This window comes from Chiloscyllium plagiosum, unplaced genomic scaffold, assembly GCF_037043375.1.
Source record: "Chiloscyllium plagiosum isolate Xiang-an unplaced genomic scaffold, Cpla_swu_hap1 HiC_scaffold_35, whole genome shotgun sequence".
NCBI classification, from domain to species: domain Eukaryota; kingdom Metazoa; phylum Chordata; class Chondrichthyes; order Orectolobiformes; family Hemiscylliidae; genus Chiloscyllium; species Chiloscyllium plagiosum.
Genome location: NW_028270173.1, coordinates 25220055 through 25242006, shown reverse-complemented (window position 1 = coordinate 25242006; position 21952 = coordinate 25220055). Strand labels below are relative to the sequence as shown.

At 43.6% G+C, this 21952-nt stretch overlaps 1 protein-coding gene across 2 annotated transcripts in view; it reads right to left on the bottom strand.

The window, feature by feature from the left end:
- LOC148140475 (uncharacterized) overlaps nucleotides 1-21952 on the bottom strand; it is a 38650-nt gene that overhangs the window by 7826 nt on the left and 8872 nt on the right. For both annotated transcript variants that reach the window (XM_087979411.1, XM_087979409.1), the window contains exons 3-7: nucleotides 17575-17838; nucleotides 8961-9089; nucleotides 8420-8503; nucleotides 5942-6067; nucleotides 3613-3711 (exon numbers count right to left, since the gene is read on the bottom strand). In XM_087979411.1, the coding sequence (XP_087835537.1) occupies nucleotides 3613-3711; nucleotides 5942-6067; nucleotides 8420-8503; nucleotides 8961-9089; nucleotides 17575-17838 (702 nt within the window). The remainder of the gene's footprint in view (nucleotides 1-3612; nucleotides 3712-5941; nucleotides 6068-8419; nucleotides 8504-8960; nucleotides 9090-17574; nucleotides 17839-21952) is intronic.

The following is a 21952-nucleotide window of genomic DNA, read 5'->3' as shown; positions in this document are numbered from 1 at the left end:
AGCTCTGGAATTCCCTCCCGAAAACTCCCTTTCTTCCTTTATGTCTCCCCTTAAAGCCTACCCCTTTGACCAACATTTTGGACATCGAACCTAACATCTTCCTACATCGCTCCATTTTTCAGTTTCCTTGAGGACAAAGTGAATAGTATTAGAAAGAGGGGTCCATCTGGGGAATAGTTATGGTGGGAAACACAGAGCAGTTGCAGAGAAACTACAGTGGATGTGGAAAAATGGTGCAAAACAGACAGTGCGACGCACGTCGAGTGTGGGATGGAATAGTCCCCACTTGTCTGGATGGATGCAGCTTCAAGATGCAGAATATCATTCAGGACAAATGATATTGTCCTGAAACACACAAACATTCACTCCCTCAACCATCAATGCTCAGTAGCAGCAGTGTGTACCATCTACAACTGCAGAAATTCACCAAGGCACTGTAAAAATTCACCAAGGCACCTCAGGAAGAACACTCCGAATCCCTGACCATCGCCATGTACAAGGACGAGGGCAGCAGATACATAACAATACCACCACCTGAAAGTTGGCCTCTTGGCTATTCAGCAGCCTGGCTTGGAAATATATCACCATTGCTGGGTGAAAATCCTGGAATTCCCTCCCTATTAGCATGTGAGTCCGCCTGCATCAAATGGACTGCAGCGGTTCAAGAAGGCTGCTCCTCACAACTTCTCAAGAGCAACAAGGGACAGGTAATAAACGTTGGCCAAGCCAGTAATGCCCACCACCCATGAGTGAATGAAAAAAATAAGGACAGCAAATCTCCTGTTGGAGTAGCTAAAAGAAATGGCAGTAACAGCAGTAGCAACATCCTAAGCCTTTAAATGTCTATTATGTTATAGGTACTAAATGTGTTATTGTTGTATACAGAACAAAATTGCCAGAGCTAAATGGACTGCACATTCATTACTGGCTTGTGTAGAGGCTCACCAGGCATTTATCAAATAGCAATTTAGGTGGCATCAGTTATAATGGTTATCTCAAACTGTAAGATATATAAAGAAAGTGCTGGAAAACCTCTGAGTTCCAAACTGGTATGGTATTAGTCTTGAAACATTAACACAGCATCCACAGATGCTCTCAGATCCACTGTGTTCATGCCATATTTCTTGTTGTTTGTTCAGATTTCCAGATTTTAACGACAGCAGAATAATATGTAATCCTCACAAAAAAAACATCCAATATACTGTGGAGGAAAACCCATTTTAATTAATGCACCTATGAATTCTGGTGACAGTGATAAAAACTACAACTGCTGAGACATTTAATGATTCAGAATTCTGTCTAAATGCAAAAGCTACACTCACTGGGAGCATCCTACGTGAATCCTGACGTATGCTGCTGCAATTTTTTTATCTATTAATTTTAATTGATAGAATCAGTACATACTTCAATTTTCCATTGATATTTTGATGATGGGATAGCAGAAATGATTAAATGCAAGTGTTGATAGGGTAGACATAGAAGATGTGCTTGCTGTTGTGGGATAGATGTAACTCTGTGGTGTAAAATTCCAAGCAGTGGAATGTGGTGAAACGGTTAAAAATTATGTCCCAATACATGTGTGAATCTAACCGGAATGGAGGTGTTGCTTAGTCCCGTGTGAATCTTCTTATCTGTATGTAACCAGAATGGAATGTGTTTTTTAGCCTTGCTCTGCTGTTCACATGAATGTTTATATCTGGAAAAGAATAAAAAGCTGGAAAAGTCTCCAGTTCGGTGAGTCTGCTCCGGGGTTACGTTTAACCGCCGAGCGTGGGTTGTTGGCAACCGCTCTACAAGAACTGACGGCTCCCAGTTTTTGTAACATGTAGAGTGAGCATAAACCAGACCCGTTGTGCGACACTGCGGGGAATAAAATGCCCATATTCTAGCAGTCTCGCCTCTTGGTCGTTTGTTCTGTGTCAGACTACTCTCCTACGAACCTGACCTTGAGAATTTTTTAAAACATTTGGCGTAGTCGAGCAGGGTCAATCGCAATTGAGGAGAGATTTTGATACAGAACAATGTTTTGGAAAACGACTAAGAAACCAGAAGAACAAACTGTGGAGGTCCCGACCGTCCCGGGATGGCATGGATGTGGGCATGTACGTGGCAGTTTGTTTGAGAAAGGATCCCAGTCCTGCCGAAGAACCCCTTGCCTGGGGTACAGCGGAGGATGTGGGCATGTCCAAAAGGCTGAAGCGGAGTTAACAGAATTGAATGGGATTGAACTGAACTGAACTGAGTGGAACTGAAGTGAATCAAATTGAACGGAACAAAATGGAACTGAGCTAAATTGAATTGAAATGGACGGAACTGAATTGAACACAATTGAATTGAACTGAACAGACCTGAACTGAGCTGAATTGAACTACACTGAATTGACTGAACTGAAATTAACTGAAACGAATTGCATAATGTAACACATGTATTGGGCCAAGCAGTGGAATGTGGTGTAAAATTCCAAGCAGTGGAATGTGGTGAAACGGTTAAAAATTATGTCCCAATACATGTGTGAATCTAACCGGAATGGAGGTGTTGCTTAGTCCCGTGTGAATCTTCTTATCTGTATGTAACCAGAATGGAATGTGTTTTTTAGCCTTGCTCTGCTGTTCACATGAATGTTTATATCTGGAAAAGAATAAAAAGCTGGAAAAGTCTCCAGTTCGGTGAGTCTGCTCCGGGGTTACGTTTAACCGCCGAGCGTGGGTTGTTGGCAACCGCTCTACAAGAACTGACGGCTCCCAGTTTTTGTAACATGTAGAGTGAGCATAAACCAGACCCGTTGTGCGACACTGCGGGGAATAAAATGCCCATATTCTAGCAGTCTCGCCTCTTGGTCGTTTGTTCTGTGTCAGACTACTCTCCTACGAACCTGACCTTGAGAATTTTTTAAAACAAACTCAAAGGCCATTATTATAAGATAGTCACCAAGAAATCAAATCAGAAACACAACAGAATCTTCCTTACCAGCGAACAGAGAGAAGGTAAAGCACATTACTATATGCAGCCATTGAAGTGAGCATTGACACACATGTATGAAGATGACTTAGCAGTGATGTCCCTCTCTCTAGGCTAGGAGACCTATGGAAATGTCCCATCTATCCCAGAGGTGAACAGAAAGTATTTAGACACATGTAAGAAGAAACTTTTTAAGAGGGAGAAGTTAAATAGGGCACTTTGCCAATAAGATTTAGATGGAGGAGGAATGGTTTGGAGATCCACTAGATCGTAAGCTCTGGCAATGGGATAGTTCAGCTGTAGTGGTCTGTTCCTGCTCTGTAATTTCTGTGATCATTTTGAAACTGTACTCTCAGAAGTTTTCGAAGCATCGAATCTTTTACCAGATGAGTCTTTCAGGGGGAATGGCGTTAATATTTGAAGCAGACAGTGATACAGGGAAGCGAGGAGAGAGTGAGAATGTGGGGTTTGATTTGGATTGATCTCGCACAGACAGGATGGGCCATATGGTCTCCTACCCTATAAACTTCTCGTGATTGAACACCGTCCCGTGGAAAGCCTGGTAAAAATGACTGCATTATGAGCTCTCCCATCAGACAGTATGGTACATCTGCAGTGAACGTATTGGCTCCAGTTTCACCTTTGAACACTCACCAGCTTCTCTCACTGTGTCCACAATCAGCGAGCACGACAGACAGATCACAACGATTCCACTCGCTGGAGTCACAGAAACCATTTGTATCAGACGGTAAGCTGGCAACAAATCAAACAGAATCAAACAGAGCTCACCCATCACACGCAAAACACACCTTCCGATCCGTCTGCCTTGGGAAGGACAGATATTCAAAAAAAAGGTACAAGGACGATTTTCTTGTTTGGGATTTTGGAATCACCCGAATTTAGTGCTAACAGGAAAATTGGACAGGACAAAATGCACCTCACGAGCAGTCTGCCAGATATGCGATCACTTAAAATCAGCAGATAGACAAACAGTGGCCTAATATGGATGTGTGCATCTCTCTCTTCAATTCGCTTTTCCAGGGAAACTCTCACTGTTGCTTTGGCCTCCTGCTGACCTATACCGCCAACCTTGGGCTAATATATTGAACACAGGAAACCGTTAAACCACCAGGTAGTGAAATCTGACAGCAGCAAGTTGATGTTCCAGACAGAGAACCACAGGTTGACCTAACTCATGATTCTAAGTCGGAGCATAAAATTATTGATCGGAGGTTCTAGCACATGGGATGGGCTATTTCCAGCAGAACGTATTTGGAAACACGGAGACACATATTTGTACACTTGATCTGTTCCTTGGGAATAAAATCATCACCTTAGATACCACATTTTGGGTGCCTAGATAATCTACATCAGGGGGCAGGGACATTCTCTGTTGGTTATTTTCACTTTTACCTGGTGAATTCCTGCAATACATGATGGATCAATCTAATTACACAAATGTGGATCCAAAACACATTCAGGACATTTCTATCAGCCTGACCTAACTGGGATTAGTGCATCGCTGTTCCACAATTTGTCACAAAACATGCTAATACATAAAAATGTCCATGCGACCCATAAACCCAATTTGACTGTCAAACAAATATCCTGCGCAAAAGCAAACCACACCAGGTTACTTCGGTAGAAATTAAAATGTCTCTAATTATTGTAACACACTTAACTTCAACAGGAAGATTAGATAGAAAATATTGCCCTTTTATTGCAACTTAACTATGCTACTTCAAGTCCCTAGGAGAAAGTGAGGACTGCAGATGCTGGAGATCAGAGCTTAAAAATGTGTTGCTGGAAAAGCGCAGCAGGTCAGGCAGCATCCAAGGAGCAGGAGAATCGACATTCCTGAAGAAGGGCTTATACCTGAAACGTCGATTCTCCTGCTCCTTGAATGCTGCCTGACCTGCTGCGCTTTTCCAGCAACACATTTTTAAGCTACTTCAAGTCCCCTCCCAAATACACATAAACATTCAAACGTGATGAAGAGGACCAAAGATAAATAGTTTAACACATAAACCATGGGTGGAAAAGAATACAGAAAGGACAAACAACATTTCAAAGATCAAATTCCAGACTACAGGGTGGAAGATCTTTACTCTCTCAAATTCCTTTGGTGTTTACAATGGTGAGAAGCCGCTGACTGGCTGGTGATAGTTATTTCTCAATTTGATGGCTGAGCAGGCGAACTTGGGCCTTTTCTTGTCGAATTCTTTCTTCAAAATGTTCTGAGGTTTTTTTGTCATTTTCCCCAGACGAAAAGAGTGAGAGAGAGAGAGAGAGAGAGAGAAAAAAAAAACCATGAGAGAATGCTGTCTCCAGGCTGGATGTTTTTTCTCTCTCTCTCTGGCACTTAAAGCTTCTCAACATTCTGTAGCCCAATGAATCAGAAAGTTAATTCTAGGCAGAATCTCTTTAGCTTGTGCCATTCAGACTCAAATGCCACCTTTGAAGCTTCCAAAAGCAATATTGTATGGCACAGCCCAAGAAGGTGCAGCAGTTGTTTTCCTTCTTACAAGTTGCAAACTTCAGGTTTTCAGTTAAAGCATTCCAACTTGCAGTTCAGTTTCCAGTCAAATGAAAAACACGTGGTCTTCTACAGAATGCAGAAAACAGGACGGGAGTACTCACTGTGCAATGTCCTTCCAGTTATTTCAGTCAAAGAGTTTTCTGAAGAAACTGTATCTCTTCCAGCTCCACACCACGAATGCTGGGCACTGCCAACCCACACATTTGTGGTCTTCCTGAATTATCATCCACTTACCATCCAACGTTTTCTGGAGGTCATCAGGTCCAAGTCTGAGCCAATCTATTGAGCAGGCTGCCTCATTAATCTCTACGCTCCCTCCATGCCTGTGAATCTTAATTTCACTAATATTCCCCCCCACGCTCCACTACACAAAGGTTTTGCTATACAAACATGTAGTTGTGCAGATATATGCCATACAGATATGGAGTTTGTACCTGAACTTACGTTTAGCAATGTAGATCTTGCTGAACTTTTTTGTGTTATAGAACATCATGCACCAAGTCGAAGATATGACTCCTGCTAACAGGAGCAATAAAAACATCAAGACGATCACTGTGATTTTGGTAGGCCCTATTCAGGGAAGGAAACGTGAACAAAATTAAATCAATTTGTAAATTAGGGAATAATAACCATTTCCATTTAATTCTCCATTCAAATTAAGAATGTGCAGCGTGCAAATGATTGTCTATGGACACTTTTACAATCAAGGCTAATGCAGAGGTAGAACATTCAGATTGTCAAAAGTATTTTGGTATGGCTCATGATTAAGGTCCCAACACATGGAGTTGGAGAGTGAGTGGCAGAATGGATAAGCATGTTGTTAAACTTTGGAGGAAAAAGGAGACTGCAAGCTGATTGGAAAATACAAGTCTAAACGGACTGCAGTAGCAAAGGGAGTACAGAACCATCAATCATTTACACTAATGACTCGAGTTAATAAGCCCATTGGGTTCCATTTCCAGAGGAAGTCAATTCAAAAATGAAGAGGTTATATCAAGCACATTTTGAATGAAGGGTGAATAACATTTGGAATCACTTCATAAACAATGATAGGGTCACTGGTGAGGGTTCAGAAGTAATTCACAAGAAATACAACCCATGATGTAAAGGTCATAATTATCAGGAAAGTCTGAAGCTTTTTGATAAATGCAATGTTTCCACTGAGAACAAAATCCCTACAATGTGGAAACAGGCCCTTTGACCCAACAAGTCCACACCGACCCTCTGAAGGGTATCCCACCTAAACCCATTAGTCTAAATTTACCCCTGACTAATGCACCTAACCTACACATCCCTGAACACTATGGGCAATTTAGCGCGGCCAATTCACCCTAACCTGCACACCTTTGGATTGCAAGAGGAAACCCAGGGAGAATGTGTGCAAACTCCACACAGACAGTTGCCCGAGGCTGGAATCAAACCAGGGTCCCTAGCACTGTGAGGCAGCGGTGCTAACCACTGAGTCACCGTGTTGCCCTGGGGAGGGGTGGTGTGGGGAGGTGACAAAATTGAAGTCATAAATACAATGTAATGAATAACTCCTGTAGAAATTCAGAGGCAAATTCTTTACCCAAAGAGTATTTGCAATGAGGGGAATTGTGTCAATACAGTTAAAATATGTGAAGGCGAATGGCGAGATTTGACTGAATAAGGTAAAGAAGGTCATGGTGAGGCTTATGTGGAACAAAAATGTGCGAAAGAATCAGCTGGAGCAATGGCTGGAGCCCAGACAAACCACTGAGTACATTACTTACTCAGAGAGACTAAGGGAGAGTCAGGTGTGCTTTTACTATTCGGACAATACGGGGAAGGGATCTGCAATTGTGCACCAGACCAGCATTCCTGATTTCACACCACACAAATCCAACAGCCCCTAGGGACAATAATGTACAGTACAGATGCGATAACCCAGCTACTGCTCACACTCACTCAGAAGGGAACAGAAAACGGGCACCTTACTGTTAATTGCCTAATGTCACCCTGCTCAGATGCAGAAAGAAGCTGGATGAGTTTATTCTCAGAGACTCAGATGTTTATAGCACAAAGCAGACCATTCAGCCCAATGTCCTCAGTCCAGTCAAGGTCTGACTGCACTAATCAAATTTTCCAATTCTTGGTCCGTAGCTCTGGACATTATGTACACTTTTTGATCACAAGCTCACAAACTGGCAATTTCTTTTGGATTTGATTTGATTTATTATTGTGACACATGGATGTAGGTTTGCTCACTGAGCTGGAGGATTCATTTTCAAATCACCATACCATACTAGGTAACATCTTCAGTGAGCCTCCGGACAACGAATTCCTGATGATTCCTGCTTTCTATTTATATGCATATAAATAGAAAGCAGGAATCATCAGCAGTGCTTCGTCTGGAGGCTCACTGAAGATGTTATCTAGTATGGTGACGAAACATCTGAAAATTAACCTTCCAGCTCAGCGAGCAAACGTACATCCAGAACCTCAACCTGAGCTATCAATCTTCTCAAGACTCACTAATTGTGACATGTACCTAGGTACAGTGAAAAGTTTTGTTTTGCATGCAGTACAGTCAGATCATGCCGCACAAGGTGCATCAGGGTGATAGAACACAGTGAGGAATACAATCTTGTGGTTGCCGAGAAGGTGCACAAGACCAAGATCAACATTAAATGCAGCTTTTGAGAGGTCCATTGGGAAGTTTAATAACAGCAGGGAAACAAGCTGTTCGTGAATCTGTTGGGACGCCTAATTTTTGCATTTTCTGCCCGACGGAAGAGATTGCAACTGGGGTGGGAGACACAATTTGTGAACGTCAAGTTAGAATCCAGCCAAGATTTACCTCAAGAAACAGACTGCTCTGGAACTGAATCCATCAGAGGTATCTTAGCGTAGAAATACAATTACCAATTAGGAGCAAAGAAACGGGAGAACATACTGTACCTTCAGTGTAGATCCAGCAACCAAATGCACCGATAAGAAGAAGGAACTGCAAGATTTGGAGTAGATTTTGATGAAGCTGAAGACCTGAAATTACCAGCAAATTCCAATCAATATTTCTTGAGCAAGTAACGTCCCCACATTGAAATTAAAACTCGATGCAAAGAAGAGGCACATTTAGATGACTCACTGTCTCTATTCTTTAGATTAGATTAGATTAGATTACAGTGTGGAAACAGGCCCTTCGGCCCAATAAGTCCACACCGACCCACCCATACCCCTACGTTTACCCTTTACCTAACACTATGGGCAATTTAGCATGGCCAATTCACCTGACCCTGCACATCTTTTGGACTGTGGGAGGAAACCGGAGTACCCGGAGGAAACCCACGCAGACACGGGGAGAACGTGCAAACTCCACACAGTCAGTCGCCTGAGGCGGGAATTGAACCCGGGTCTCTGGCGCTGTGAGGCAGCAGTGCTAACCACTGAGCCACCGTGCCGCCCACTTATGTTAGAACATTTTGAAAACCTTCAACATTACCTTGCTTCTGCTTACTTCTCGTTTTGAGCTCAATGAAGAACTCAATTATTTTACAAATCAAGGTAACAACAGCAGTGACCAGCGCAGCGATGGATAATACCTTTGCGCAGTTGAGTAGCAGTGGAACATCTGAAAGAGAAAATTTATTTTTAGCTCATGCAACTTTGAAAACAATTTACAAATTGCAAACAAGGTCTGCCTTGCCTTAAAATTGAAGTTCTCATTGATTTGCATTGTTATGGACTAGGCCAGACCACTCAGACCATTCTTAAGCAGGCAGCTCAGACTATAACTTTGCAATTTGTTTCAGTAAGTGTACAGTGAAAATTACCTGGTGTAAGTTAGCTAGGTTGACTACTAGATTTTAAAACAGACAAAAATGTATTCACAAAGTTACATAATGAATAAAGAATAACAAACCCCTACAGAACTCAACTGATCCAACTAGACTTAAAGGGAATCCTGAGGGACAGGATGTACATGTATTTGGAAAGGCAAGGACTGATTAGGGATAGTCAACATGGCTTTGTGCGTGGGAAGTCATGCCTCACAAACTTGATTGAGGTTTTTGAGGAAGTAACAAAGAGGATTGATGAGGGCAGGGCAGTCGATGTGATCTATATGGACTTAAGTAAGGCGTTCGACAAGGTTCCACATGGGAGACTGATTAGCAAGGTTAGATCTCATGGAATACAGGGAGAACTAGCCATTTGGATACAGAATTGGCTCAAAGGTAGAAGACAGTGGGTAGTGGTGGAGATTTGTTTTTCAGAATGGAGGCCTGTGACCAGTGGAGTGCCACAAGGATCGGTGCTGTGTTCTCTACTTTTTGTCATTTACATAAATGACTTGGATGCGAGCAGAAGAGGTACAGTTAGCAAGTTTGCAGATGACACCAAAATTGGAGGTGTAATAGATAGCAAAGAGGGTTACCTCAGATTACAACAGGATCTTGACCAGATGGGCCAATGGGCTGAGAACGCTTTGGGAAAGCAAATCTTAGCAGGACTTATACACTTAATAGTAATGTCCTAGAGAATGTTGCTGAACAAAGAGACCTTGGAGTGCAGGTTCATAGCTCCTTGAAAGTGGAGTTGCAGGTAGATAGGATAGTGAAGAAGATGTTTGGTGTGCTTTCCTTTATTGGTTAGAGTATTGAGTACATGAGTTGGGAGGTCATGTTGCGGCTGTACAGGACATTGGTTAGGCCACTGTTGGAATATTGCATACAATTCTGGTCTCCTTCCTATCAGAAAGATGTTGTGAAACTTGAAAGGGTTCAGAAAGGATCTACAAGGATGTTGCCAGGATTGGAGGATTTGAGCATTAGGGAGAGGCTGAACAGGCTGGGGCTGTTTTCCCTGGAGCGTCAGAGGCTGAGGGGTGACCTTATAGAGGTTTACAAAGTTATGATTGGCATGGATAGGGTAAATAGGCAAAGTCTTTTCCCTGTGGTCAGGGAGTCCAGAACTAGAGGGCATAGGTTTAAGGTGAGAGGGGAAAGATATAAACAAGACATATGGGGCAACATTTTCACACAGAGGGTGGTACGTGTATGGAATGAGCTGCCAGAGGAAGTAGGAAGTGGTGGAGGCTGGTACAATTGCAACATTTAAGAGACATTTGGATGGGTATATGAATAGGAAGGGTTTGGAGGGATATAGGACGGGTGCTGATAGGTGGGACTAGATTGGGTTGGGATATCTGGTCGGCATGGATGGGTTGGTCCGATGGGTCTGCTTCCATGCTGTACATCTCTATGTCTCTCTATAGTCCCAATACGCAAACTCCCTTCAAAACCCAGTATAAATGGAATACGCTTACAGGTTGAAGTTGAAGGGCAGAAAAGAGACAGAGAATTTCCACACAGCTCCCTGTTGAACTTTCAACCAGTTCCAGACTGAACTAAAACTGTTCAGCTCAGCTGGAGAGCAGGCCACGCCCCTTTCTTTATACAGGTCACTTCTAAAACTTTGGCCTGAAGTCTCATCTGTTTACATATAAACAAAAGGCCGCTCAAAATCCTTTTCATCTCTGTACCAAACCAGACTGATCGGAGCCCAGCCTGGTTTATTACTCCTCTGAAAAAAATCAAGGACAGACAATCCTGGAGCCAAGGAACAGTTTTTAGAAAGGGACTAGCTTTGTGATAGCATGCTGAAAATGGAACACTTCCTAACAGGCCCATTCTGTTTCAATGTGAAATACACACATTTAGATGCAGTGCTACCACAATAACTTACCTTGACTCAATAATCCAGCAGTGCATCATAATGGACCATTGTTTGATCTCCTGTATTGGGCAACCTGCCTGCATTCTGAAGAAGGATCTGAACCTAAGCATTGATCTTCTCCGTTAACATTCGCAGTAGATGCCAGAGGTGTGCATCAAGAAATTGTGGGCTTAATTCTGTTGTTTTATTTTGCTCCTGGGTCATGAGTGCAGAGCTACGACAATTCCCAGCCCTACAAACCTGACCTGTGGAAAAACGCCCAAAATGGTTGGATTTTTGTGCCAAGAGATGGGTGAAAATGGGAGCCGTGCCAGACAACATGAGAAAGAGCTCGGAGGATTCTGGGTGGGGAGGTGCGATGGCTGAAAGTCTGGCCCCGGTGCTCAGGTACTTTGTTTTTTGAAGATGTGAAGATAAAAAGATAAATGAATGCTACCCTCACCCCATCACTCCCCGTCACCACAGCACCACATTGCCAATGTCCCACCTATGCCAACCGATACCAGCTCCATCCACTCCCCATGGCTCTTTGTAACCCTCTGCCAAACAGTCATGACAGGCCATGTCCATTCCTTACCCTCTTCCCTTAAACCTACCATATAAACTCAGTAAGTATCCAATACGGAGAGACCTCAGGACCAATGATGAGATTGAATAAATTTATTGTGTCAATTGATGTACTGAGAGTCATAGAATTGTACAGCACAGAACCAGACCCTTCGGCTATGCCGACGAGATATCCTAAACAAATCTAGTCCCGTTTGCCAGCATTTGGCCCATTTCATGTACTCATCCCATGTCTTTCAAATGTTGCAACTGTACCTTCATCCACCACTTCCACCAGCAGTTCATTCCACATATGAACCACCCTGTGTGTGAAAAGATTGCCCCTCAGGTCCCTTTTAAATATTTCTCCTTTCATCTTAAAATTATGCCTTCTAGTTTTTAACTCCACTACTCTATGGGAAAAAAAGTCTTTATTATTCATTTAATCTATGCCCCTCATGATTTTATAAATGTCTGCGGTCACTCCTCAACCTCCCATGCTCTAGTGAGACAGACGTTTCTGTGGCCAGCAGCGAAAAATCAGAAAGGTGCGTTGCCTCCCTAGTGCCAGGATCAAGGATATCTCAGAGAGGGTGCAGAATGTTCTCAAAGGGGAAAGGGACCAGCAAGAGGTCATTGGACACACTGTAACCAATGACATAGAAAGTGAAAAGGTTGAGATTCTGAAGGGAGATTACAGAAAGGCAGGAATTTTAAAAGGAGGTCCTCGAGAGTAATAATATCTGGATTACTCTCAGTGCTACGATCTAGTGAGGGTCGGAATAGGAGGATAGAGCAAATGAATGCATGGCTGAGGGGCTGGTGTATGGGAAAAGGGTTCACATTTCTGGATCATTGGAATCTCTTCTGGGGTAGAAGTGATTTGTATAAGAAGGACGGATTGCACCTGAATTGGATAATATATTGGCAGGGAAATTTGCTAGAGCTGCTCGGAAGGATTTAAACTATTAAGGTGATGAGTGGGACCCAGTGAAATAGTGAGGAAAGAGATCAATCGGAGACTGGTACAGTTGAGAACAGAAGCGAGTCAAATGGTCAGGGCAGGCAGGGACAAAGCAAAGTACAAAATAGGACTAATAAATTAAACTGCATTTATTTCAATGGAAGAGGCCTAACAGGGAAGGCAGGTGAACTCAGGGCATAGTTAGGAACATGGGACTGGGATATAATAGCAATAACAGAAACATGGCTCAGGGATGGGCAGGACTGGCAGCTTAATGTTCCAGGATACAAATGCTACAGGAAGGATAGAAAGGGAGGCAAGAGAGGAGGGGGAGTGGCATTTTTGATAAGGGATAGCATTACAGCTGTACTGAGGGAGGATATTCCCGGAAATACATCCAGGGACATTATTTGGGTAGAACTGAGAAATATGAAGGGGATGATCATCTTATTGGGATTGTATTATAGAACCCCTGATTGTCAGAGGGAAATTGAGAAACAAATTTGTAAGGAGATCTCAGCTATCTGTAAGAATAATAGGGTGGTTGTGGTAGGGACTTTTAACTTTCCAAACATAGACTGGGACTGCCATAGTGTTAAGGGTTTAGATGGAGAGGAATTTGTTAAACATGCACAAGAACATTTTCTGATTCAGTATGTGAATGTACCAAGGAGAGAAGGTGCCAAACTTGAGAAATAACTTGGGACAGGTGACTGATGTGTCAGTGGGGGAGCACTTTGGGGCCAGCGACCATAATTGGAGAAAGGCCAATTTTGACAGTATTAGGCAAAAACTTTCAAAAGCTGATTGGGAGCAGATGTTCGCAGGTAAAGGGACGGCTGGAAAATGGGAAGCCGTCAGAAATGAGATGAAAGTCCAGAGAAAGTATATTCCTTTCAGGGTGAAAGGAAAGGCTGGTAGGTATAGGAATGCTGGATGGCTAAAGAAATTGAGGGTTTGGTTAAGAAAAAGAAGGAAACATATGTCAGGTATAGACAGGATAGATCGAGTGTATCCTTAGAAGAGTATAAAGGCTGTAAGCATATATTTAAGAGAGAAATCAGCAGGGCAAAAAGGGGACATGAGATAGCTTTGGCAAATAGAGTTCAGAAGAATCCAAAGGGTTTTTACAAATACATTAAGGACAAAAGGTTAACTAGGGAGAGAATAGGGCCCCTCAAAGATCAGCAAGGCGGCCTTTGAGTGGAGCCGCATGAGATGGGGGAGATACTAAACGAGTATTTTGCATCAGTGTTTACTGTGGAAAAGGACATGTAAGATATAGAATGTGCGGATGTAGATGGTGACATCTTGAAAAATATCCATATTACAGAGGAGGAAGTGCTGGATGTCTTGAAAACATAAAAGTGGATAAATCCCCAGAACCTGATCAGGGAAGTGATTGCTGGGCCTCTTACTGAGATATTTGTATCATCAATAATCACAGGTGAGATGCCGGAAGACTGGAGGTTGGCAAACGTGGTGCCACTGTTTAAGAAAGGTGGTAAGGACAAGCCAGGGAATTGTAGACTGGTGAGCCTGAAGTTGTTGGTGGGCAAGTTGTTGGAGGGAATCCTGAGGGACAGGATGCACATGTATTTGGAAAGACAAGAACTGATTAAAGATAGTCAACATGGCTTTGTGCGTGGGAAATTATGTCTACCAAACTTGATTGTGTCTTTTGAAGAAGTAACAAAGAGGATTGATGAGGGCAGAGTGGTAGACATGATCTGTGTGGACTTCAGGGTAAGGCATTCAACAAGGTTTCCCATGGGAGACTGGTTAGCAAGGTTAGATCTCATGGAATACAGGGAGAACTAGCCATTTGGATGCAGAACTGTCTCTAAAGGTAGAAGCCGGAGGGTGGTGGTGGAGGGTTGTTTTTCAGACTGGAGGCTTGTGACCAGTGGAGTGCCACAAGGATCGGTGCTGGGCCCTCTACTTTTCACCATTTATATAAATGATTCGCATGTGAGCTTAAGAGGTAGAGTTAGTAAGTTTGCAGTTGACACAAAAATTGGAGGTGTAATAGACAGCAAAGAAAATTATCTCAGATTACAATGGGATCTTGATCAGATGGGCCAATGGGCTGAGGAGTAGCAGATGGAGTTTAATTTAGATAAATACAAGGTACTACATTTACGGAAAGTAAATCTTAGCAGGACTTATACACTGAATGCTCAGTTCTTAGGGTGTATTGATGAACAAAGAGACCTTGGAGTGCAGGTTCATCGCTCCTTGAAAGTGGAGTCGCAGGTAGATAGGATAGTGAAGAAGGTGTTTAGTATGCTTTCCTTTATTGGTCAGAGTATTGAGTACAGGAGTTGGGTGATCTTGTTGCAACTGTACAAGACATTGGTTAGGCCACCTTTGGAATATTGTGTGCAATTCTGGTCTCCTTCCTATTGGAAAGATGTTGTGAAACTTGAAAGGGTTCAAAAAAGATTTACAAGGATGTTGCCAGGGTTGGAGGATTTGAGCTGTAGGGAGAAGTTGAATAGGCTGTGGCTGTTTTCCCTGGAACATCAGAGGCTGAGGGGTGACCTTATATAGGTTTATAAAATCATGAGGAGCATGGATAGAGTAACTTTTCCCTGGGGTGGGCAAGCCCAGAACTAGAGGGCATAGGTTTAGGTTGAGAGGGGAAAGATATAAAAGGGACCTAAGGGGCAACTCTTTCACGCAGAAGATGGTGCGTGTGTGGAAGAAGCTGCCAGAGGAAGTGGTAGAGACTAGTGCAATTACAGCATTTAAGAGGCATTTGGACAGGTATATGAATAGGAAGGGTTTGGAGGGATATGGGCCGGGTGCTGGCAGGTGGCACTAGATTGGTTTGGGGATATCTCGTCGGCATGGATGGGTTGGACCGAAGGGTCTGTTTTCGTGCTGTACATCTCTATGACTATGACTCTAGCCACTCCCTCATAACTCAAACCCTCCAGTCCCCTCTTCCTTGTAAATCTTTTCTGCACCCTTTCCAATTTAATAATATCCTGCCTAGAACAGGCTGATTAGAATTGTACACAGTGCTCCAAACGTGGTATCGGCAACATCCTGTACAACTGCAATATGACATGCCAACTCTTATACGTAACAGTCTGAGCAATGAAAACAAGTGTGCCCAAACGTCTTCTTCACCACTTTGTCAACCTGTGACGCAATTCCCAAGGAACTATGTACTTGAACACCTGGGTCCCTGTTTGACAATACTACACAGGCCTCTATCATTAACTGTGTAAGCCCTGTTCTTGTTCATCGTACTAATACCTCACATTTTCAAATTAAACTTACCGTGTTTTTTAAAAATTAATTTGTTGAATACATAATGCTCAGTGAATTTAACTCTCGTTCATCGCTTATAAACACATACTCCAGCTTCAAAAGTCTGGAACTACTTTGAACTGTCAATCAGATGTTGAGCAGAACAGCACCCCACTCTGATAATGAGTATCGGTGAAATCAGTCATGGAGTACTACTCGCGTGATGATAGCCTAGAGCTTATATCCACAGACTGGGTGAAACATGAGCATTTTTAAAGAGGACTGCAGGCTGTTTATTTCAACTATTTAAAGGCCAGGAGATCAAAGTGACAGATTGGCAGCCTGTTTGACAGTTCACTTGCCCTTCATCCTGTGAAAATATTGTGGGTCTCTTGCCCCTCATCCTGTTAAATATCTTGCCTGTTCCTTTGGCAGCTCCACTGAGTTCAAGTACTTGTTACACACATTCAGGTCTGCTCTAACAACCTTGAAGAGCTTTTCCCTTTTGTGCACCTTACCTTTTCGAAAATAAACTCTGACCTTCTCCCAATATCCAAAAAACTTGATACCCCTGAAAAAGGAGACCCTACGACTCTGAAGAACTGCAAGCCTCCATTCTACTCACTTCTCCAGGCATGAGAATATACAATGCTTCTGCTTCTCCATCTTTAGCAACCAAGAGTCATAAAGCATGGAACCAGACTCGTCAGTCCAACAGTCCATGACGACCATAATCCCAAACTAAACTGGTCTCGCCTGCCTGCCTCTGGCCTATGTCACTGCAAACATTTCCTATTCATGTCTTTTAAATGTTAGAACTCCAGCATCCACCACTTCCTCTGGGAGTTCATTCCACACACGAACCACGAACCAATTGCCACAATCTCTTTGTTCTTTTAAAAATCTTTCTCCTCTCACCTTACGGTGGCTCAGTGGTTAGCACTGGTGCCGCACAGCGCCAGGGACCCGGGTTCAATTCCTGCCTCGGGCAACTGTCTGTGTGGAGTTTGCACGTTCTCCTGAGTCTGTGTGGGTTTCCTCCGGGTGCTCCGGTTTCCTCCCACAGTCCAAAGATGTGTAGGTTAGGTGAATTGGCCATGCTAAATTGCCCGTAGCATTAGGTGCATTAGTCAGAGATAAATGTAGGGGAATGGATCTGGGTGAGTTGTTCTTTGGAGGGTCGGTGTGGACTTGTTCGGCCGAAGGGCCTGTTTCCACACTGTAGGGAATCTTTCTATCTATCTATCTAATCTTAGAATCCCCCACACTTGGGAAAGAACACCTGCTATTCATCTTATCCGTAGCCCTCATGAAATTTATAAAACTCTCTCGACTTCCCACGCTCCAGTGAAAGATGTCTCAGTCTGTCCAGCCGCTCCTTCTAACTCAAACCCCCCATTCCCAGCAACACCCTGGGAAATCTTTCCTGAATCCTTTCCAGCTTGATAATATCCTTCCTATAACAGGGTGACCAGAACTGGACTCAGTACTGCAGAAGGGGCCTCACCTGTACCACCTCATCATGAAGTCCCAACATTCAAAGGTAGCCTGTTCAGGCTGAGTGCAAAGCATGGCAGTGAAATGGAACCGATTGCCAGGTGTGACTCACCGTGTAAAATAAGAGAATGTGCATTGCTGTTCTTGCTGAACATATTTTCCACGATGCAGGAGTAGATCCCACAGTCTGTTTCGGTGGCTTTAACAATGATCAGCTTGCTGTTGTTCTGCACCAACTGATAATGTTGGCTATTCTTTATCACATCAGGACCTTTCTTCCACAGAATGGAACTTGCTTTCCCTGCAGCCACTAGACAGATCAGCTCAACAGCGGAATCCACACAGGTAGCTTTGATCAAAGGTTCTGGTATTGGTTCTGTGGCAGAGAATAAATAGTCAGGTAAATAGGTCTGAGCATGAAGTGCTATGGGCCTGAACAGACTCCCTCAGAATATTTTAAGAAGGTAGCCCAGACCCTAATCTTTCATTTTAAAGGCAAACGTATTGGACCTGGTCCAGGTGCAATGCAACCAATCAAACTACTCAAATATTAAGCAAAACACAATTTATTTAAACACTACAGTTAAAATTTAAACAAACTTAACTCGATTGGAAAACTTACCAGAATAATAGATACAGTAACTGTTGGTAATTGACTGTTCCAATACAGTAACATCCCATAAGCACACTCCCGTGGCAAAAAGGCAAACTCAGACACAGGTTCTCACATGCAGTTCTCCACTCCAGGAGGAAATAAACATCGAGAGAGATTTCAGAGAGAATAGCAGCCAGGAGACATACACTCAAGCTTCCAACTCTGTTGTGACCCCAATAGCTTCTGCTTAAAGCTACACCCAGAAATCCTGATCTTTAAGAGCTGACCACAGCCATTCAGGCTGTTAGAAAAAGAAAATTCCAAGTCCCCACAAGCTGTTTACTCAAGTGGTTCTGGTAGAGTATTTGTAACCTCTGTCTGACAATTAAGAACATTTTCTTGTACATACTTAACAAATTCTGCTCCATCCATGCCCTTAACATGATGGCAGTCCCAGTCAATGTTTCAATTAAGTCACCTAGGGCTCTTCTAAACTCCAGAGAACACAGGCCTAGCCTCTTGAGCTATTCCTTATAAGACAATCCTCACCCTCCAGGTATTTTACCTGCTGGTGAAATATTCAACACCCTACCTGATGGAGGAGCGCTTAATCGCTTATTTCAGCAGCGGGAATCTGATTTTATGCCGCTCACAAGACTAATTTTACACTTTACTTTGTTCTGTCGATGCGGCGAGACTGGAAAATCCCACACTCATAATCCCATCAAAGTCTGTACACCTCCAACATCACCCTGCTGTGTCCCTACTTCTGCTGAAATTCTCACACCGTTTCTCCCCTCACCCACCCTCAATAGGGTGGGGAGGTGGTAGCCCAATGTTAGGGTAACTACTGTATGACCTCCAACCCCAGTTTATTATTCTGAGGGATGTAGCATTGAATCCACTGTGGTAGATGAGGAAATTGAAATTCAATTTCTGTCCTAAAATCTGGAATTAAATGACAATCATGTCATTCCCCCCCCCCCCCCCCCCCCCCTCGTCAGTTGCTTTAAAACTATCTAGTTAGCTAATGTCCTTCAGGAAAGGAAATCTGCCATCCTTACCAGGTCTGGCCTACATGTGGCTCCAAACCCACAGCAATGTGGCTGACTCTTAATTGTCCTGTGGGCAATTAGAGATAGACAATAACCGTTGGCCTGGTGAGCAATGCCCACATCCCATGAATGAATTTGAAAAGAAAACTTCACTATTCCAATTCTCTCCTGGTTAGTCTCCCAACTTCCATCCTTCAACTCATCTAAACCTCTGCTGTTCCCATCCTATCCAGTACCAAGAACCATCACACATCATCCCAATCCTTGCTGGCTGAATTGGCTCTTTAACTCGCGGTGTTGTGGACTGCTTAAGAGCCTCAGAGTTCTCAAATGGGTGCTCCAGGGGCCATGTGATGTGTCCACCATATTACCAGAATGTGAGAAAGGCTGAGGAAATGGCACAGTGGCTCAGTGGCTAGCACACCTGCCTCACAGCGCCAGGGACCCAGGTTCAAATCCACCCTCAGTCGACTTCCTGTGTGGAGTTTGCACATTCTCCCAGTGTCTGCATGGGTTTGCTCCAGTTTCCTCCATAGTCACAAAGATGTGGTTTAGAGGGATATGGGCCAAGTGCTGGCAAATGGAACTAGATTAATTTAAGATATCTGATCGACATGGAACGAGGGTGTTTCCATGCTGTACATCCCTATGACTCTATGTGCAGGTTTGGTGTTAAATGGCCCATTGCTTCCAGGGATGTATAGGTTAGGTAGATTAGCCATGTGAAATGTGGAGTTATCGGGATAGGGTAGAGGGTGGGTCTGGGTAGGATGCTTGTCGGAAGGTCAGTGTGGACTCTATGGGCCAAATGGCCTGTTTCATACTGTAGGGATTCTGTGTAAGTGGCGGGCACTGCGTTTTATGTGGAATATGCTGGTGGACAGCCATCACTGCCCTCATGTAGGACTGAAGGATCCCCCCCACTGCAGTTCCACCTTCTCTTCTATCAGCCTGATGCCAGATCGCAAACACCGACCATCACTGCTCCCTAGTCCATCGGCTGGATTCGGGAATAATCCCAACCAGGTCTCCACTGGAGGCCACTGTGACTGCAGCACGTAAGTCGAAACATTTACTGGAATCTTTCATTGTAAAACAGGACCAGAGGAACTGTCTGAATCCTTCCAAATCCTTACGGCCTCTTCTACTGAGCTCATCAGTAACATTTTTCAGATCCATTAAATCAAGGCCTGATCTAAAAATAGTAAATGTGACATTCATTCTTAATCCTGTCCAATCCACACACCCCAATTCCAACACACTCCCCTCGCTCTGATTTACGAAACAGTTCACCACTACAGTAAAGAAGATGTTGCTGTGTATCGACGGTTTGAGTTGTAAAGAAAAGCTGGGAATTTTTTCAGAGGAACGCAGGAGGTGACCTCATAGAAGTATATAAAATCATGAGGGGTACAGGTAGGATTAATGGTGAACGTCTTTTCCCCAGGATTGGGGGAGGTTTCAAGGCAAGGGGGCACATTTTTAAGGTAGGAGGAGAGAGATTTAAAAAGACACGAGGTTGGCCCGCGTGCGGAATGAACTTCCTGAGGCTGTGGTGGATGCGGACACAGTTATAACGTTTAAAGGACATTTGGTTCAGCAAATGAAAAGGAAATGTTTGGGTGGATAAGGGCTAGGAGCAGGCAGATGGGACTAGTTTAGTTTGGGATTATGTTCAGCATGGACTGGTTGGACTAAGGGTCTGTTTCTGTGCTGTATGACTCATACCATGCATCGCACTTCCCTCAGAGTTGTGAACCTGTGAAATTCTCTCCCACAGGAAGCTGTTGGGGTCAGTTTGTTAGATATATTCAAGACATGGCCCTTGTGGCTAAAGGGATCAAGGGGGTTTGCAGAGAGAGAGAAAAAGATAGAGAGAGAGTGAGAGAGAGACAGACAGACAAGAGACAGAGAGAGAGACAGACAGAGGGACACAGAGACAGAGACAGATACCAAGAGAGACACAGAGAGAGAGAGAGAGAGAGAGAGAGAGATACAGACAGAGAAAGAGAGACACAGGAGAGAGACACACACACACAAAGACAGAGAGACACAGAGAGAGAGACAGACAGACACAGAGACAGACAGAGAGAGAGAGACACACACACAGACAGAGATAGACATTCAGAAAAAGAGAGACAAAGACAGAGAAATAGACAGAGAAACAGAGACAGAGAGAAAAAGATAGAGAGAGTGAGAGAGAGACAGACAGACAAGAGAGAGAGAGAGAGAGACAGAGAGAGAGAGACAGACAGACAGACAGAGACACAGAGAGAGAGAGAGACACATACACACATACAGAAATAGAGAGACAAAGAGAGACAGAAAATAGACAGAGACAGAGAGAGAGGGAGGACCAGTGTTGGTTTAATCTGAGGGTCACCAGGCTACAGAGAGGAATGAGGTCAAGAACATGGGACCTACACAATGAAGTCACACTGTTAGCATCATTCTGCACCTAAAACAGCCACCCAGCCAACTGAGCTAACCAACCACCTTACCAATATAGGTCCGTAATGCAGAGTGTTGCCAATGGCATGGGTTCATTCCCATTTGGAGTTGAGGTCATGTGAAGATCCCACCTACTCAACCTTACCCCTTCCCTAAGGTGTGGTGACCCTCAGGTTATACTCACCACAAGTCATCCATCTCTCAATGAGACAGAATGGCCTCTGGGACTATGATACTGAGTAGAGCAACAAAGATAGATCACAAATCCCACAGAATTCCTTAATTCAGATACAGCATGACAACAGAAGCTGAAGGTCAATTTCTGTCATTTGTTTCTCCATTCTGATCAGTAGTTTCTGTTTCATCTTGCTTGATGGGACAGTCCGGAA